The following is an 18,587-nucleotide window of genomic DNA, read 5'->3' on the forward strand; positions in this document are numbered from 1 at the left end:
CCTGTGTGCAGTAGCAGCGGCTATTGGACAGAGAAGGAATGAAGAAAAAAAAAGAGAAAAAGAATTAAAAAAAAAAAACAAAACAGGTGGAGAAGGAAAGAAACTGGGAGACCTTGAGCCTAGGACGGGAAAGAGCTGAGGGATGCAAGGAGTCAGTGTTCTTAGTTCTTACAGTAACAACTGAAGAGGGAACAGAGGTGCGGACTCAGGAAGAGGGGTGTAGATTAAAGCGGCGGAAGAGGAAGAGGGGCCTAAAATTCACTGTATCGCGGTGCCTGGGAAGTCACTGCTGGTGGATCCGCCCCCCTGAGGGAGGGAGGGAGAAAGTGAGGCAGGCCGGCCGGCCGGCCAGGGCCGTTGGAACAGATACCTCTGTGCTTCACCCTCCCGTTTCTTTCCCCTTTTTGTTGCTTGTTCGCTTCGCGCTCGGGGGTCAGTGCGTAAGGCGGGAGGAACCTAGGCTAAAGCGACGCCTAAGCAGCCCAGCGGGAGCCTAGGGACAGGCCTGTGCTGCAGCCGCAAAATTAAGATGTCCCGACATGAAGGTGAGAGACCCAAGGCCGGGGGGGGGGGGGGGGGGCGGGGAAGAGATGCCCTTGAGCCCTGTATGGCGTTAGGGCCTCGCATGCCGCCGTGTGAGGTGGGTCAACATGGCGGCGCCGCCGTCTCTGAGAGCAGGGCCTGTGGAGTCGGTCGCGAAAAGTGGCCATGGTGGGAGGAGGAAGACGGCGGCCAGGCCTCGCTTTGCAGTTTCGCGGGAGGGGAGGTGGCGGCCGTGTCCGTTACGGGTAGGCCCCGAGTCCCTTTTCTGTCTCCACTAAGCATACACGCCAGGCCTGTGCTCGCTGAGGTTGAAGGGCCTGCTGCAGCTTGAAGTGGGTCTGGTCTCTGTCACCCCTCACTAGCCTGCGACTCGGGCCTTGCCTCGCTCCGGATAAGGAGTGTGTCCGAGGCAGATAATAGAAGGGAGGAGACAGGAGAGCTGTTTATTTTCACTCCTTTTACTTCACTGTTTGAAGGATGGGCCTGGAGGAATCTGTTTTGGGAGAAAGGAGGAAGGTGTAAAGGAGGTGAGAGGTGTGCGTCAGGGTGGCTTGCTGATGTGTCCTGGGAGTTGTAAATAGCATGATGTGAAGGGAGAAGGGATGCAGGAGGGGAAGGGGAGGCAGGCTTGGCATGATATGCTCCCTGTGAGGGGAAATACCCCCAGCTTGCTTAGGGTAGGGAGGAGGAGAAGGGACTGTGGGGCATGAAGAGAGTAGTGCTTGAGGGGAAGCAAATCAAGGAGGGTGACCCGGCATCCAGGCGAAGTGGATTGGGGTGTGGTCTGCTTTGGTATAATGAAGGTGTGTGTGTGTGGGGTTGTGCGGCAGGTACTCATGCATGTAATTGGCTGTGGTGTTGGGATTGGGAGAAAGAGTTTATGCAGTCTTCATGGCTTTGTTCAGGTGTAGTTTGTATTCTGGTAGCTTTGGCAGGTTGAGAAGTACTATATTCTTTTTTAGTTTTGTATTTTAAAAGAGGAAACATGCTGATGTAGTAGCAGCAGCTTTTATAGAGAGATCATCATATAATTATTTTGTGTGTTTGTCCTTGTTCTTAGGTTTTGGGTTTTTGTTTGTTTGTTTTTTTCTATGGGTAAGTGAAGTGGATAGTTAAGGATTAATAAAAGAAAGTGAGAAGAATGGAGAGAAAAAAGAAGGGAATTTATGTAGAGAGAAGTTGTGTGTGATATTTGTAAAGAAACTTGCTTGGTTTTCTACCTCTTCTTACTGGTAGTTGCACTAGTATAAAATATTCTGTAGAAGTTCTGCCTTGTGTCTTGAAAGGATAATTTTTTGCTCTGTTAGGAACTAAATTTAGCACCTGTCCCCATACATAATTTTGATTCTCCTAGAACTGTGAGAATAATCTTTTTAAAAGGAATGGAGATATATTTATTTAATCTTAATGTTTTGAAAGCAATGTGCTAGAAGACTTCGATGTTTGGGAATAATAATACTGACTTCTAGATGGAGGGTTGCTAGCTTGATGCTGAACTAGAGTAAGTATGATGGCTATTCAGTGTATAGCTACAGCATTTTGTTAGTGTGCGCTTGCCTATCTAAGACCAGTCTTGCCTGAATCTACTAACACTTTTTTTTCTAGTAAAGGTACCAAATCCTCTTGGTTCTTTTCTGATTAAGATGTGGTTTTGTGTGTGCTTGTTTTTTGGTGGTGTGTGGGGGTTTTTATTGTTTTGGGTTTGTTTATTTATTTATTTATTTATTTATTTCCCCAAGAGGGTGGGTGGGGTTGTTGGACTGTCTGCATCCTATGCAGATAATGAGGCAAATGCTAACAACAGTGAGTAAAATAAGGGTTAATAAAAAGTTTTTGTTTGTGGCTTTGTTGGAGAAAGTACTCTGTAAACTGCTGCTGTGATAGATATCTGTGGTATGCAATTTAAAGCACAGTAGTAGGATGTGGACTTGTTAGATTGCACTGGTTAAAGCTACAAAAGTGGTATGATGTGTTGTTCAGTGTTGCGGTGTTTTAATAAATGAGAAGAATTATCAAAACAGTTTTTTTAAAATGTGTTTCTGATTGATAGAGGTTATGTTTTGAGGTTTTTCTAGTGGATGTTAGGTTTTTTTTGTAGCATGGGGAATAATGTTTTTCTCAGTCTTTCTATTCAGCAGCAGAAATCAAAGTATGGAAATAACGTTAAGCGTGGTTTTGTTAAAAATTGGAAACAGGTATATCAATGTTCTTTGAAGTTGCATATTTTTAAAAATAAAAAGTTAGCTTCTAATAAACTGTTGATGGTAATGTTACATTGTTGACATAAATATCTATATATAAAAAGAAGAAAAAACCCCATCAAAATTGAAAAGATATAAAGCTGCAGTAGCAGTTGTACTTTGTGATAGGTTTTTATAGGAACCTGGTTTGTCTTGAGTTTTCTTAATGTTTTTCTTTTATTCCCCATTTAACATGTTTTAAGTGTTAATTTTATATTAGTTATAAGGTTAGAATAAGTTGCCTTGATGTAGGGTCTGTAGTTGGCCGAGAGTTCTCAATCTGTAAGTTGATGAAGTTGTTTTTGCAAGGATAAGGTATAGGAGAAAAGTGAGTTTCAAACATGTTAATAAATTGTATCTCTGCTGTGTGTTTTTGTCAAAATGGCTTGTTCTTGCCAGAATCGGTTTTGTGATGGGGAAGGATGTATTTGAGAAGATAAATGCTGGAGAACTTCGAATTCCAATGTTTCAGGGCTCTAAATAAGTATCTGATGGAGGTATGAGCTTACTTTTCATCAGGGTCTCTTGGCAATTTTCTTTGCTTTGTGGCAAGAAATTAAGTCATGTTGTGGATCAGAAGTTGGTTGGGAGACAGGAAAAGAGAGTATAATTTAACCATCAACCTTTTGCCATTGACTGTTTACTACCTTCAGAAATGGAACTGGTATAGAACTTTAAAAATTATCCAGAGTGGAGGATGTGGGGGAAGGGAATAGTGGGATAGAAACATTTGCAAATAAGACAGTTAATTGAGCTAGGGGTGACTAGAAGGTCTTCCAAGGAACTTTAGAAAGAGCTAAATAAGCTCAATGCATGAGCAGCACAAGATGAGTGAAATTAACTTGTGTTAAAAGGAAAAGCAATAGGGAGAAAACTCTTCAGGTACCTTAAAGTGTCTACTTCAGTGGTATCAACTTGGGAAAGGTAGTGGGGTATCACTGTAGATAATCATGCTTCTGTTTTTACTGCTACTGTGTTTGTTGGCAAGATGTGAAAAATGTTGCTGCACTCAAGAAGCTGCTCAGAACAGCAAGGTTGTCAAGTTGAGCACTTGGGAGTTGGGATGTGCCAGAACTAGCTTGTGCAGAGAAACCTAATTCAGCCCTATTTGAGTACATGCACTGTGAAATTACATAGCCACGTATTATCTTCTCTGTTGTACCCTGCCTTGTCAGGGGTGTATAGGGAAGGAGGCTGTTGTATGTAGAGGAGGACCCTTGTTCTTTTCTTTGGAGGTGGACAGTAAACAAGGAGGTGAGGCATTATAGAAAGTATTTTTGTGATGTCAATAGTTGAATTTTGTTGTGGAAAGCTGAATTCATTCCTGCCTCTTCTATGGAGTTCTTAGGAAATGCCAGGCAAATCACTTGGACAAGAGTTTACAGGTGGCTGCTATCTCTGTGTTTCTTGTTTTAGAAGGCCCAACTGAAAATTTTGGGCACTCACAGCTGCAACTAATACCTGCAAATTAGTGACTTTTCTCCTGTTTTAGTTCTTAGAAATGTTTTGGCTGAAACTTCCAAACAAAATGCATTCTTGGCCTAGGGAACTTTAATTAGGTGGACAAATGTGGTAGTTAAAGGCTGTGAAAATGAGTCATAAGGAGAAGACCAACAAACAGTTAAATTCAGGCAGCACTGTCAGATTTCAGTATAACAGTGTTATAAACTATTGTATGCAGCTTGAATCCCCTCCAAAGAACTCAAGAAGTGATGTGACTGGGGGGGGGGGGGAGAGACAAAGGACTATTGCATGAATAAAGACTGAAAAAATCTTCAAGGTTGACAGAGAGAATCTAAAAAGAATGAGTAGCTTAAATAATATAGATGAAGAGTGCCTATAACTGGTTTTTTTTTCATAATACAAGAACAGGAGGTTATACAATTAAAGAGGCTGATGATTCAAAACTGATTAACGGAAGTGCTTTTTCACAGTGTGTAACTAGACTGTGCAATACTTCTTCACAGAAAAAGTTATACCACCTGGTTTCCAGTTTGAAGGATTAAAACTTTGGATTCTATCTCAAACTTCATATTTCATGTCTCTTAACTATTTGAGACTAAAAGGTTGCTGTAGAGAATTTGATGTCTGATATTCTGTGCTGTTCCTACAACTTTCCATGAATAGTCATCTAAATCTCTGATCTGAACTCGTGCTAATTCCTGTGTTATTATGTAAATATGATCCTTAACGTCATTCATATGTATTGGGTTTACACAGCAAGGTTTTGGTGGTGGGGGGCTGCAGGGGTGGCCTCAGTGAGAAGAGACAGGGGGCTGCCCATGTGCTGGACAGAGCTGGTTCTAGCTGGCTCTGCAAAAGATCCACTGCTGGCCAAAGCTGAACCAGTCATTGAAGCTGATGGCACCTCTGTGAAAACAAATTTAAAAAAGGGTAAAAATGCTGTGCAGCAGTGCGTGTAAGAAAGGTGGGAGGGGAGTGGAAGTGTAAGGAAGAATCTTAGACAGCAAGGTCAGGAAAAAAATGAGGGAGGAGGTGCTCTGGGTGCTATAGCAGGTATATTTCCTTGCAGCCTATGGAGAGGAGTGGGACCAGGCCAGTGGTGGGACCTGTGGCCCGTGGAGAGGACCACAATGGAGTAGGCTCCAGGAGGAAACTGTAGCCCATGAAGAGGACCCCATGCTGGAGCAGTCTTTTCCTGAAGGACTGTAGTCTGTGGAGGGGACCTGTGCTGGAGTAGGGGAAAAGTGTGAGGAGAATGAGCATGTTGTGGTTTAACCTGGCAGGCAGCTAAACACCATGCAGATGTTTGCTCACTCCCCCCACCCAGTGGGATGGGGGAGAGAAGAAAAAAAAAAAAAAGTGAAACTTGTGGGCTGAGATAAAGACAATTTAATAGGACAGAAAAGGAAGGGAAAATAATAATAATGATGATAAAAGAATATACAAAACAAGTGATGCACAATGCAATTGCTCACCACCTGCCAACCAATGCCCAACCAGTTCCCGAGCAGTGGCCCCGGCCAACTCTCCTCAGTTATTTTGTTCAGAATGATGTCATATGGTATGGAATATCCCTTTGGCCAGTTTGGGTCAGCTGTCCTGGCTGTGCCCCCTCCCAGATTCTTGTGCACCCCCAGCCTCCTCACTGGCAGGGCAGTATGAGAAGCTGAAAAGTTCTTGACTTAGTGTAAGCACTGCTCAGCAACCCCTAAAACATCGTTGTGTTATCAACATTATTCTCATGCTAAATCCAAAACACAGCACTATACCAGCTACTAAGAAGAAAATTAACTCTATCCCAGCCAAAACCAGGACAATATCCACCCCTTATTCCATACCACATTCGACATGCCCAGGTCCTACCCTTTCTTATACATTCCAATTAATCACCACCACTTTTCCAGTCTTTTGATATATATATACACACAGATGTCATTCCCTTAGTCTATGGGTCATCCCTCTAAAATGTCCACTGAGTTCATTTAGTCCATGACTTTGGGCTTCATCCATCATAACAGTCTTTCAGGGCAGGAGAGATGGTGTGCGGTGTTGGATTGTTGCATGCTGAAGCCAGTCCTGGTTCCATCACCGCTGCACTTTGCTCGGTTTCCTCAGAGTTCATTCTTCATTAATCTGGGTGATTCTTACTGCATACTGTTGATATGGCATATAGTAATCATAGAAGTGATGATACACAGTATAATATAGCAACTAACATTATACCATTCAGTTCATTGGCTATTTTCACCCAAAAGCAAATCCCCTTGAGGTACACATCGGACTTCCCCATCCTCCCTCATCATGTGCACCCAGGTCCTTGAGCAAAAGCAATCCCACAAATGGGTTTACCTCTGCCTGAGGCAAGAGTAACCCAGACCGTCTTCCCCAGCATATTTTTTACGTGCACTACAGGGACTTTATCCCCCTCTACAGTACATAAAAGTCTTGATTGGGCAGGGCCAGCTCGATTGGCAGATCCCCTAGTGCTGACTAACCAGGTGGCCTTTGCTAAATGTGTATCCCGGTGTTTGAATGTCCCAGCACCCATTGCTCTCAGTGTAGTCTTTAACAGTCCATTGTATCGTTCGATTTTCCCGGAGGCTGGTGCGTGATAGGGGATGTGATATACCCACTCAATGCCATGCTCTTTGGCCCAGGTGTCTATGAGGCTATTTTGGAAATGAGTCCCGTTGTCTGACTCGATTCTTTCTGGGGTGCCATGTCGCCATAGGCCTTGCTTTTCAAGGCCCAGGATAGTGTTCTGGGCATTGGCATGGGGCACGGGATATGTTTCCAGCCATCCGGTGGTTGCTTCAACCATGGTGAGCGCATGGCGCTTGCCTTGGCAGGTTTCTGGGAGTGTGATATAATCAATCTGCCAGGCCTCCCCATACTGATATTTCAGCCATCGTCCTCCATACCAGAGAGGCTTGAACCGCTTGGCTTGCTTGATTGCAGCGCATGTTTCGCATTCATGGATAACCTGTGCAATAGTGTCCATGGTCAAGTCTAGTCCTTGATGATGAGCCCACCTATATGTTGCATCTCTTCCTTGATGGCCTGAGGTGTCATGGGCCCACCGAGCTAGAAATAATTCACCCTTATGGTGCCAGTCCAGGTCCAATTGAGCCACTTCAATCTTAGCAGCCTGATCCACCTGCTGATTGTTTTGATGTTCTTCAGTGGCCCCACTCTTGGGTACGTGAGCATCTACATGACGTACTTTTACAACCAGGTTCTCCACATCCAGGCAGCAATATCTTGCCACAATGCGGCAGCCCAGATGGGTTTGCCTCTGCGCTGCCAGTTGCTCTGCTTCCATTGCTGCAACCACCCCCGCAGGGCATTTGCCACCATCCATGAGTCAGTATAGAGATAGAGCATTGGCCACTTTTCTCGTTCAGCAATATCTAAAGCCAGCTGGATGGCTTTCACCTCTGCAAACTGACTCGATTCACCTTCTCCTTCAGCAGTTTCTGTGACTTGTCGTATAGGGCTCCATACAGCAGCCTTCCACCTCCGATGCTTCCCCAAAAGACGACAGGACCCATCAGTGAACAGGGCATATTGCTTCTCATTTTCTGGCAGTTTATTATACGGTGGGGCCTCCTCAGCAGGCGTCACCTCCTCCTCTGGCGATATTCCGAAATCTTTGCCTTCTGGCCACTCCATGATCACTTCCAAGATTCCTGGGCGACTGGGGTTTCCTATTCGAGCCCGTTATGTGATCAGTGCGACCCACTTACTCCATGTAGCATCAGTTGCATGATGTGTACAGGGGACTCTCCCTTTGAACATCCAGGCCAGCACCGGCAGTCGGGGTGCCAGGAGGAGCTGTGCTTCAGTACCAACCACTTCCGAAGCAGCTCGAACCCCTTCATATGCTGCCGATATCTCTTTTTCAGTTGGAGTATAGTGGGCCTCGGATCCTCTGTGTCCCCGACTCCAAAACCCTAAGGGTCGACCTCGAGTCTCCCCTGGTGCTTTCTGCCAGAGGCTCCAGGTAGGGCTGTTCTCCCCAGCTGTGCTGAAGAGTATGTTTTTTACATCTTGCCCTGCCCCAACTGGCCCAAGGGCTACTGCACGAACTATCTTCTGTTTAATTTGTTCAAAGGCTTGTTGTTGCTCAGGGCCCCATTTGAAATCGTTCTTCTTGCGGGTCACTTCATAGAGAGGGCTTACGATCAGACTGTAATTTGGAATATGCATTCTCCAAAAACTCACAACGCCCAAGAAAGCCTGTGTTTCCTTTTTGCTGGTTGGTGGAGACATGGCTGTTATTTTGTTGATCACATCCATTGGGATCTGACGACGTCCATCTTGCCATTTTATTCCTAAAAACTGGATCTCCTGTGCAGGTCCCTTGACCTTACTTTGTTTTACGGCAAAGCCGGCCTCCAGAAGGATTTGGACTATGTTCTTCCCTTTCTCAAAAACCTCTTCTGCTGTATTGCCCCATACGATGATGTCATCAATGTATTGCAGGTGTTCCGGAGCCCCATCCTGTTCCAATCTATCAGTCCATGGCAAATGGAATAACGTCATATAGTATGGAATATCCCTTTGGCCAGTTTGGGTCAGCTGTCCTGGCTGTGCCCCCTCCCAGATTCTTGTGCACCCCCAGCCTCCTTGCTGGCAGGGCAGTATGAGAAGCTGAAAAGTCCTTGACTTAGTGTAAGCACTGCTTAGCAACCACTAAAACATCAGTGTTATCATTATTCTCATCCTAAATCCAAAACACTGCTATACCAGCTACTAAGAAGAAAATTAACTCTATCCCATCAGAAACCAGGACACTTCTATATGCAGATCAGAGACTCGTGCTTTTCCTGTTTCATGACATTAACATAGTCCAGAGATCACAATATCTTCATATCCTAGCTTCTACAGGCGTTTTTTACCATGCTGGTATTTAGTGCTCAGTTGTGAGCCTCAATCAAATCTATATTCTCTCCTGTTATTTATCAGAACTACTGGGTCTTATTTTGCCACCTAGCAGACAAGTCTGAAGTGCTGACTGTATCTCAGTTGTTATCCAATTCCTTTAGTTAAATAAGAAGAGGAGGCTGAGGGGAGACCTTATTGCTCTCTACAACTACCTGAAAGGAGGTTGTAGCGAGGTGGGGGTCGGTCTCTTCTCCCAAGTAACAAGCGATAGGATGAGAGGAAATGGTCACCGAAAGGGCAGTCAGGCACTGGAACAGGCTGCCCAGGGAAGTGGTTGAGTCTCCATCCCTGGAGGTATTTAAAAGATGGATAGACATGGTGCTGAGGGACATGGTTTAGTGGTGGACTTGGCAGTGCTAAGGTTAACGGTTGGACTTGATGATCTTAAGGGTCTTTTCCAATCTTAACGATTCTATGATTCTATATTAGATAAAAAAACTTGCTTCTCTGAATAAGTGAACAGGACTAAAATATACTGACTTAAAGATTAAGGGGAATCTTAGATTATCAATTGTGATTTTTCTGAATGTGACTCTGCATCATATAAAAGGTATAATTGACAGAGTAGCTGTTTCTAGATTTCTAGCTTTATTTAAAATCTCCTAGTTCTGAAGCATTTCGTAAGCTTTTCTAATAGACAGGTCACTGAAATCATAATTGTTCTGGTGAAGATATGTCAAACTTGTGTTAATATAGTTGACCCCCCCCCCCCCCCCCCCGCCTGTTAAAATACTATGAAATAATATTATATTAATAGAATCATAGAATACCAGGTTGGAAGGGACCTTGAGGATCATCTGGTCCAACCTTTCTAGCACAATCTAGACGAGATGGCCCAGCACCATGTCCAGCTGAGTCTTAAACGTGTTCAGCGTAGCAGAGTCAACCACTTCCCTGGGGAGGTTATTCCAATGATTGACTGTTCTCATTGTGAAAAATTTGCCTCTTGTGTCCAATCGGAATCTCCCTGGGAGTAACTTGTACCCATTACCCCTAGTCCTCACCATGTGACTCCTTGTAAAAAGGGAGTCTCCATCTTCTTTGTAGCTCCCCTTTAAGTACTGGTACATGGTGATGAGATCACCTCTAAGCCTCCTTTTCTCAAGGCTGAACAAGCCCAGCTCTCTCAGCCTATCCTCATACAGCAGGCTTCCCAGACCCTTGATCATCTTGGTGGCCCTTCTCTGGACCCCCTCCAGCCTGTCCACATCTTTTTTGTATAACGGGGACCAGAACTGTACACAGTATTCCAGGTGTGGCCTGACAAGCGCCGAGTAGAGTGGGATAATGACTTCTTTATCTCTGCTGGCGATGCCCTTTCTGATGCAACCCAACCTCCTGTTGGCCTTCTTGGCTGCAGCAGCACACTGTTCACTCATATTGAGCTTCCTGTCCACCAGGACCCCCAGGTCCTTGTCCACAGAGCTGTTCTCCAGCCAGGTGGATCCCAGCCTGTGCTGCACTCCTGGATTATGTTTTCCCAGGTGCAAAACCTTACACTTGTCCTTGTTAAACTTCATAAGGTTCCTGTTAGCCCACTCTTCCAGCCTATCCAGATCTTCCTGCAGGGTGGCTCTCCCTTCCAGAGTGTCTACTTCCCCACTCAGTTTGGTGTCATCTGCAAACTTCATCGGTCTACACTTGATCCCGTTATCCAGATCACTTATGAAGATATTGAATAGTGTTGGGCCCAATATCGATCCCTGGGGGACCCCACTTGTGACGGGTTGCCAGTTTGAAAAAGAGCTATTTACCACCGCCCTTTGGGTATGGCCTGCCAGCCAATTCCTCACCCACTGCACAGACCGCTTGTCTAGGCCATATTATTCTGTGCCTTTTCTTTTTGTAGTTGCACCTTGGGGTCTGAGTATATAATTAGGAATCATGAGACCTGGATTTTGATGCTCTTTTTGCTTGTGTCTCGGTCTATGGAGTGGGATACATGTGTGTTGATGCAATGATTTATTAAATACAATATTGCATCATATATTTCAACATAATAGTATAATAAAGTTTGTATTGTCAGAAAGCTAGTTCAGCAAATAAAGGAAAACATCTCTGTAGCATAAAATCACTTAAATTTAGGAAAAAGCTTTTTGGCTTCAAGTTTAATGTTCTAATTTTTAAAACTTGGTGTGTATGTGTCTTGTTCAGTAAGTCAGTTACTAAATTTGGGATTCTGTACTAAGCCTTTTGAAAGGGGTTTATGTTGAGCATAAAACCACAGTGACTATTTTAAAGGAACTACTTTGGAGTCATTGTCCCCAAATAAAAATAAATGCTCTAAGTAATGGTCTTAATGTGTTTTCAGTTTCTAGACATGCAGAAATAGATGAATTTTTAAATTGCATGTGATTCTTCTGTTTTGTAGAAACAAAAGTGAATTCTCTCTTCTTGTCATGAAATTTCCTAATATGATTTGGATTGTATGGCACTGTAATAGTGAGGCTGATAAACTTTTATTTCGTATTTGTTCTCTACAGTATGTTGATCTGTTGTTATCTGGTGTTGACAGAATTATGAATTTGCTTTTTCCCAACTGTAGTCAGTGATGTCTCTTTTTCTAGCTGCATTAGACTAAAAATGAAGTTACATAATGTTTTTGTTGTGGATCAGATTTTTTTATTTTCAGAGGATGGGTTTTCACACATACTCTAATTAAAAAAGCATAGCAGTTTCACTTAAGTGTTAATTTATAGTGAAAAAGTGAATTATGAAAGATTCCTCACCAAGAGGAAGTGGTGGGTGATGATAGTTGGAGGCCGCCTGTGGGGGATTGAGGCACCCATCTGCCAGCCTGACTTGTAGTCTTGGGAGGCTTGTTGCTTATCAGGGGCTTGGATTTGGGCAGATGCAGAAAGAGTAAAGACTCATCTGGCCCTTGGAATATTACCCCGTTTTGCTCATACATGTGGGCATCAATGATAATGCTAGGATTATCTTGAGTGTATCAAGAGTTTTTATAGAGCTGTGGGGAGCCCAGGACATTGTCTGACCATGTAGGGATGGAGTTAGGAAAGCCTGAGATCAGCTGGAGTCGCAACTGGAGAGGGATGTGGAGGACAGCAGGAAGGGTTACATTGGCAGCAAAAGGCCCAGTTTTCTCCCCAATGAGCATGGAAAAGGCTGAGGTACTTAGGTACTAGATGCTATTTTGCCTTGGTTTTCACTGGTAATGTCTGCCTTCTGGTCTCTTGGGTCCCAGAGCCTAGTGACAGTCTGTGGGAGTGAAGTATTGCCCACAGCAGACAAAATGAATATGAGACAGCAGTATGCTGTACTCATAGTAGTGAAGGCCAACCAAATACTGGGCTGTGTTAGCAAGAGTGTAACAGCAGATCGAGGTAAGAGATTCTTTCCTTCTCTTCAGGACATGGGACTCCAGGTGTGATTTCATGTGTCCGTTTCTGGGCTCCCTAGTACAAGACCAACATGGACATGTGGTGTGGTTGATACGCCTGAGGGACGGGATGCCATCCAGAGGGACCTGGACAAGCTGGAAAAGTGGGCCCATGTGAACCTCATGAGGTTCAACAAGGCCAAATGCAAGGTCCTGCACCTGGGTCAGGGCAATCCCCAGTATCGGTACAGGCTGGGGGATGAAGGGATGGAGAGCAGCCCTGAGGAGAAGGACTTGAGGATACTTACTGGTGGACAGAAAACGACATGAGCCGAGAATGTGCGCTGGCAGCCCAGAAGGCCAACCATATCCTGGGCTGCATCAAAAGAAGAATTGCCAGCAGGTCGGGGGAGGTCATTCTGCCCCTCTACTCTGCTCTGGCGAGACCCCACCTGGAGTACTGCGTCCAGCTCTGGGGCCCCCAGCACAAGACAGACATGTACCTGTTGGAGCAGGTCTAGAGGAGGGCCACAAAAATGATCAGAGGGATGGAGCACCTCTGCTATGAGGAAAGGCTGAAAGAGCTGGGGTTGTTCAGCCTGGAGAAGAGAAGGCTGCGGGGAGACCTTATTGCAGCCTTTCAGTACTTAAAGGGGGCTTATAAGAAAGATGGGGATAGTCTTTTTAGCAAGGCCTGTAGCGATAGGACAAGGGGTAATGGTTTTAACCTAAAGGAGGGTAGATTCAGACTAGAGATAAGGAAGAAATTTTTCACGATGAGGTTGGTGAGACACTGGCACAGGTTGCCGAGAGAGGTGGTAGATGCCCCATCCTTGAAAACATTCAAGGCCAGACTAGATGGGGCTCTGAGCAACCTGATCAAGTTGTAGATGTCCCTGCCCATTGCAGGGGGGATGGACTAGATGACCTTTAAAGGTCCCTTCCAACCTAAACCATTCTATGATTCTGAAGGGAATGAGACACGGACTCCGCATATGAGTTCAGGCGAAGACAAGCGAGACATTTTGTTTTTACAATCTATCCCTTTTATAATATGATCTAGTGTTCACGAGCAAGCAAAACCCATTTCATTGGCTACTGTCTTGTGTCCACACGTCTCTTCCGCGCTGCTTATTGGTTCTTCAAGCTGGTGCATGCAAATTCCTCTTTCAGGCATGTATCCAATCTCATCCTTATTTTTCTGCCTCTAAGTTTCACAAACTTGTTTGTAACAAGCCTCAAGGCCACAGCTGCATTCCTGTGAACCTGTAACAAGTGTCAAGGGCACAGCTGCATCTCGTCAAAGTAAAACACAATCTCATGTATTCCCACAATTCCCCCTTTTTGTTTTTTTAACACAAAAGCTTGTTTAATCATATTCTATAGCATTTTCTATACCCAAGACACTAGACAAGAAACTATCATTATTATAGCGCAAAATATTAGTAACAAGAAAAGACCCATTTTGATTAGAGACATTATCCACCCACCAATTCCCCAACTTGTTAGTAAGTGATTCAGCCAATCAAATCCATCACTGACTTGTAATTTGCTAACTTCAAATCTTTGATTGCTTTATGGATTAATTCGGGGTTATCTGATAAGTCATTCCCCATCAGTCTTCTCGGAGTTCAGTGTCTTCTGCTGCTTGTTCTTGTTATCCGATGCAAGAGCTGGTTTTACGCACCTTGCAGGTACCCACTTAGGTCCTACATCTGTTGAGACACAAGCATACCCTCTGCCCCAGGTTAGTAGATCAAAAGGACCCTCCCAATTACCTGTTTGTAGCAATTTTGTAAAAACACGGGCCTTCTGTGGTGTGGCTGTTAAATCTTTTGATTGAAGAGACAGAAAATGAGAGATAATAACAGGAATATTGTTTTCAGACATATTCAGGTAGTTTAACACATACACGGCTTTACTTAGTCTGTCTGCTGGAGTGGCTCCTGGCATTCCCCCTTTTTGTTTTTGCAGGTTCGTTTGTTTGTTGCAAGATTTTTCCAGCCCAGATATTTACAAGGCTCAGTTTTTTGCTCCTTTTCAGGGGCTATTTCAAGTCCATATCTGTTTAGAGCTCATCGTATCTCTTTTTCTTAGTTGTGGGCAATCTCTTTTAAAATGTCCAGTTTTTCCACAGGAGAAACATGATTGCTGTACTTTCATTGTGGTGGCAAAAGCTGTAGCTAATGTTTCCATATGATGGGACATTGACCCCACCTTTTGGGTAGCTTCTATCATGTCCATTAAGGAGGGATTTTTTAGAGGCAAAAGCACTTTTTTACGGTCCGTATTCGCGTTTTCAAAGGCTAATTTTAAGAGTAAGACCTCTCTTGCTTCTGCATTTTCGACTTGTTTTTCCAAAGCCTCTTTAAGACGATCTAAGAATGAGATATATCCCTCTCCTGTCCCTTGCTTTATTAATGTAAATGATTTTGTCGCTCTTCTGGCATCTGGCACTCTTAGTAATGCCTGTAAAGCAAGGTCTCTGCCTTGTGCTAATCTCTCTGGTCGTAACCGTGCCTGTAACATTGGGTGATTTAGCAGCGGATCCCCCATAAGTTGTGGGAGTCCTGCCCCTTGTAAAGGGTCGCCTTGTTGTCGCTGCATATAGATAATTGTGGTGTTTTGGCAGGCGGTACGCCAGGTGCTTTCAAAGATCACCTTTTGCGTTGGGGTCAATATAAGATTAGCAAGCGTGTAAATATCAAATGGTAGTATTTCATTTGTAAATATTCCCCGTAGCAGGGATTGTGTAAAAGGAGAACCCAGTCCATGCGTGGCAACTGTTTGTCGTAGATCTTTTAAAACATTATAGCCAAAAAGTTCATGCTCATCGGGGACATTTCCATTGCTGCGTATGACGGGACACGCTATCACTGAACAAAAAGCTGTATCTCCCTCTTGCAATGCTTGGTGTCTAATCTTTTGCCACCTTGTAGCAGTGGCTGACGCCCCCCATTCCTCGGGCGGCAATTGATTATGGGTTTGTGGAGTATCGGCATTAGAAGCAGTAGAGAAAGGCGGTACGAGTTCCGACACAGCAGGGGCCGGGGCGGGCGGGGAAGTGGAGGGGTACTGATTGCAGGGATTGGAAGGTCTAGCAGAGGTGTTGAAGGCATAGGAGCAGGTGAAGGAGAAAACGGCACGGAGGGTAGCCGCGGCGCGGGGGGGGGGGGGGGTGGCTGCTATTATCTTGCACCCACACCGGAAACACGAACCCCGCGGTTTCTCCATCTTTCAGCGCTTCCCTACGGAGCTGCTCCCACCGATTCCGGGGGGTCAAAGGCTCGCTCAGGCTGTGGTACAGCCTGCGGCGTGGGCAGCTGCATTGGCACACGGGGGACAGGACGGAGTGGGTTTCATTGGAATGGAACTTGGGGGAGGCGGTCTGAGTCCTGTTCCCTTGTTTGTTTCACCCAAGTTCTCATTCTTTTCTTTTTCCCCCGTCTATAAGAGCTTCCTTGTCTTGGGGCTTGCTTTCACTCAGTTCATCATTCCCTATCTGCGCCGCTTGAGCGACTGCGTTTTGTACCTTTTTTTCAGCTTGCCATGAGCGCAAGGTCTCTGTCATTAATCGCCAAGTGGTCATGACTTCGGTGGCGGTGGTGTCCCCTCTGGATGCCGCCTCCCAAATCGTCTCCCCTGCCCGTTCCCAAGTTTTCACATCAAATACTGCAGAGACTGTAGAGGGAGCCCCTTGCTTTTGCAAGAACTTCAGTAATAATTTTATTTTATATGCATCATACTTCACTCCTCGTTTCGCTAATAGCTGCATTAAAAGTTTAACTATAGCTTCTTCTTCAGCTGATATGTGAGCTCCCATGATTACTGCCCAGCTGCTTACCTGTTTCTTAAGGTGATGTCCTGGGATTAAAGCCGCGGTCCTGCCGTCAGCTTGAGTCATTCAGCTGGGTTCCCTCCGGACGCTACTTGCAGCGCTGCCTCCTCCGGATCACGTCGGGGTCACCATTTGAAGGGAATGAGACACGGACTCCGCATATGAGTTCAGGAGAAGACAAGCAAAGACCCTTTATTTTTACAATCTATCCCTTTTATAATATGATCTAGTGTTCACGAGCAAGCAAAACCCATTTCATTTGCTACTGTCTTGTGTCCACGCGTCTCTTCAGCGTTACTTATTGGTTCTTCAAGCTGGTGCATGCAAATTCCTCTTTCAGGGATGTATCCAATCTCATCCTTATTTTTCTGCCTCTAAGTTTCACAAACTTGTTTGTAACAAGCCTCAAGGCCACAGCTGCATTCCTGTGAACCTGTAACAAGTGTCAAGGGCACAGCTGCATCTCATCAAAGTAAAACACAATCTCAATTATTCCTACACTAAAGTACAAGTAGACAACATCCACAGCCTTCCCCTTGTCCACGAAGCGGGTCATCTTGTTGTAGGAGATCAGGTTAGTGAAGCAGAACCTGCCTTTCATAAATGCTGGCTGGGCCTGATCCCCTGGTTGTCCTGTATGTGCTGCATGATGATGGCACTCGGGATGATCTGCTCCATAACCTTCCCTAGTACCAAGGTCAGGCTGACAGACCTGTAGTTCCCCGGATCCTCCTTCTGACCCTTCTTGTGGATGGGCATCACAGTTGCTAACCTCCAGTCAACTGGGACACCTCTGGTTAGCCGGGACTGCTGATAATGATAGTCCATTGCAGCACTTCAGTTGCACGACTCATCCCACCGTGGTTCCGTGATGGGAACTATGTCGTAGCTTTCCTGCTGCACAATGGCTTCCAGCTCCTCCTGTTTGTTGCCTGTGCTGCGTTCATTAGTGTAGATGCACTTCAGTTGGGCTACTGCTCCTGCCAACTTTTTGGGGGGAGAAGCCCTAATTCTTATGTGACTCTTCTCAGGTGCTTCCGTGGTTTCTACACATCCATAGCCCTTGCGTCTTTGCTGCTGCGTGGATCTCCATCCCCTGCCTCCACTGAGATGGCTAGGGTGCTGTGTGCATTAGTACAGAGAAATTTCAAATGTGCTCCAGTGTGCTCAGCACATCATGGAGCAGGCTGAAGGATGTCGCTAGCACACCATCCTCAAACATTGGCTTGCCGCCCCCAGGCTTATCACTAGTAGCAAGCCTGGTTTTATCCCTTTCCCCTTCCAATCTAGTTTAAAGCTCTTTCAATGAGCCCTGCTAACTCCTGCACAAGGATCCTTTTCCCCCTTTGAGACAGGTGTACCCTGTCTGTCGCCAGCAGGCCTGGCATCATGTAGACTGACCCATGATCAAAAAAACCAAAACTGCCAGTGACACCAATCTGGGAGCCAGGTATTGATCAGCTGGCTCTTCCTGTGTCTTCCCTCATCCTTCCCTGCAACTGGAAGGATAGAGAACACTACTTGTGTTCCTGATCCCTTAACCAGTCGCCCCAAGGCCCTGAAGTCTCTCTTGATTGTCCTTGTCTTATTGCAATTTCATCGTTGCCTATGTGAAAAAGCAATAATGCATAATAATCTGAGGGCTGTACCAGGGTAGGAAGTTTCCTTGTCACATCTTCAACCTGGGCCCCAGGCAGGCAGCAGACTTCCCTAAGAAATTGGACCTTCTGTTCCCCTCAGAAGAGAGTCTCCTATGACAATAAGCCATCTTTTTTTCTTTATGGAAGTGGTTTTGACACAGTGCATAGGCCAACTTAACCTTGGAGACACCTCCAACCTAGATGAACCATCATTCTCATCATTGTTTCATTCCACTTGCAGAGCCTCATATCTACTGTACAAGGGCACCTGGGAAGGCGAGGTAGTCACAGAGGAGATGCACCTGCTGTGTCAGGCAGGAACTTGTCGCCATTGCTCCCTATCCCTTAAGTCACTGTGTTCTTCTGGGTGGAGAGAGGATAGGGTGTCCTCCGTATTGTGCGTCCTGTCTGCCTGACAGGCCTGTCCCAGGGCAGGTAGGGTGCGGTTCCAGTAGTCTATCTCTGTCTCATACTCCCTGATACTCCTCAACCTACTCACCTCCTCCTGGAGCTCTGTCACTAAGCTGAGGAGTTCCTCTACCTGGGTGCACCTCCCACAGGTGTGCTCACTACTG

At 45.4% G+C, this 18,587-nt stretch overlaps 1 protein-coding gene and 1 long non-coding RNA gene across 3 annotated transcripts in view; one reads left to right on the forward strand and one right to left on the reverse strand.

Moving 5' to 3' along the window:
* Positions 1-265: 265 nt before the first annotated feature.
* Positions 266-18,587, forward strand: part of LOC104023398 (E3 ubiquitin-protein ligase KCMF1-like) — a 56,316-nt gene continuing 37,994 nt past the window's right edge. Inside the window, exon 1 of one of the 2 annotated variants that reach the window (XM_087770980.1) lies at positions 266-545. In XM_087770980.1, coding sequence (XP_087627106.1) covers positions 530-545 — 16 coding nt within the window. In that variant the 5' untranslated portion in view covers positions 266-529. Of the gene's footprint in view, positions 546-625; positions 789-18,587 lie in introns of those variants that run through there. The other variant, XM_087770979.1, reaches the window with a different exon arrangement.
* Positions 13,253-16,530, reverse strand: LOC148054116 (uncharacterized). The gene is made up of 3 exons (XR_015707722.1): positions 16,379-16,530; positions 14,077-14,249; positions 13,253-13,800 (listed from the first exon to the last, which is right to left on the reverse strand). It is a non-coding gene; the product is annotated as an uncharacterized LOC148054116 (long non-coding RNA).

The sequence above is a fragment of the Nipponia nippon genome, unplaced genomic scaffold, assembly GCF_047370975.1.
Source record: "Nipponia nippon isolate SJK-2023a ecotype South Korea unplaced genomic scaffold, ASM4737097v1 scaffold_34, whole genome shotgun sequence".
Lineage (NCBI taxonomy): Eukaryota > Metazoa > Chordata > Aves > Pelecaniformes > Threskiornithidae > Nipponia > Nipponia nippon.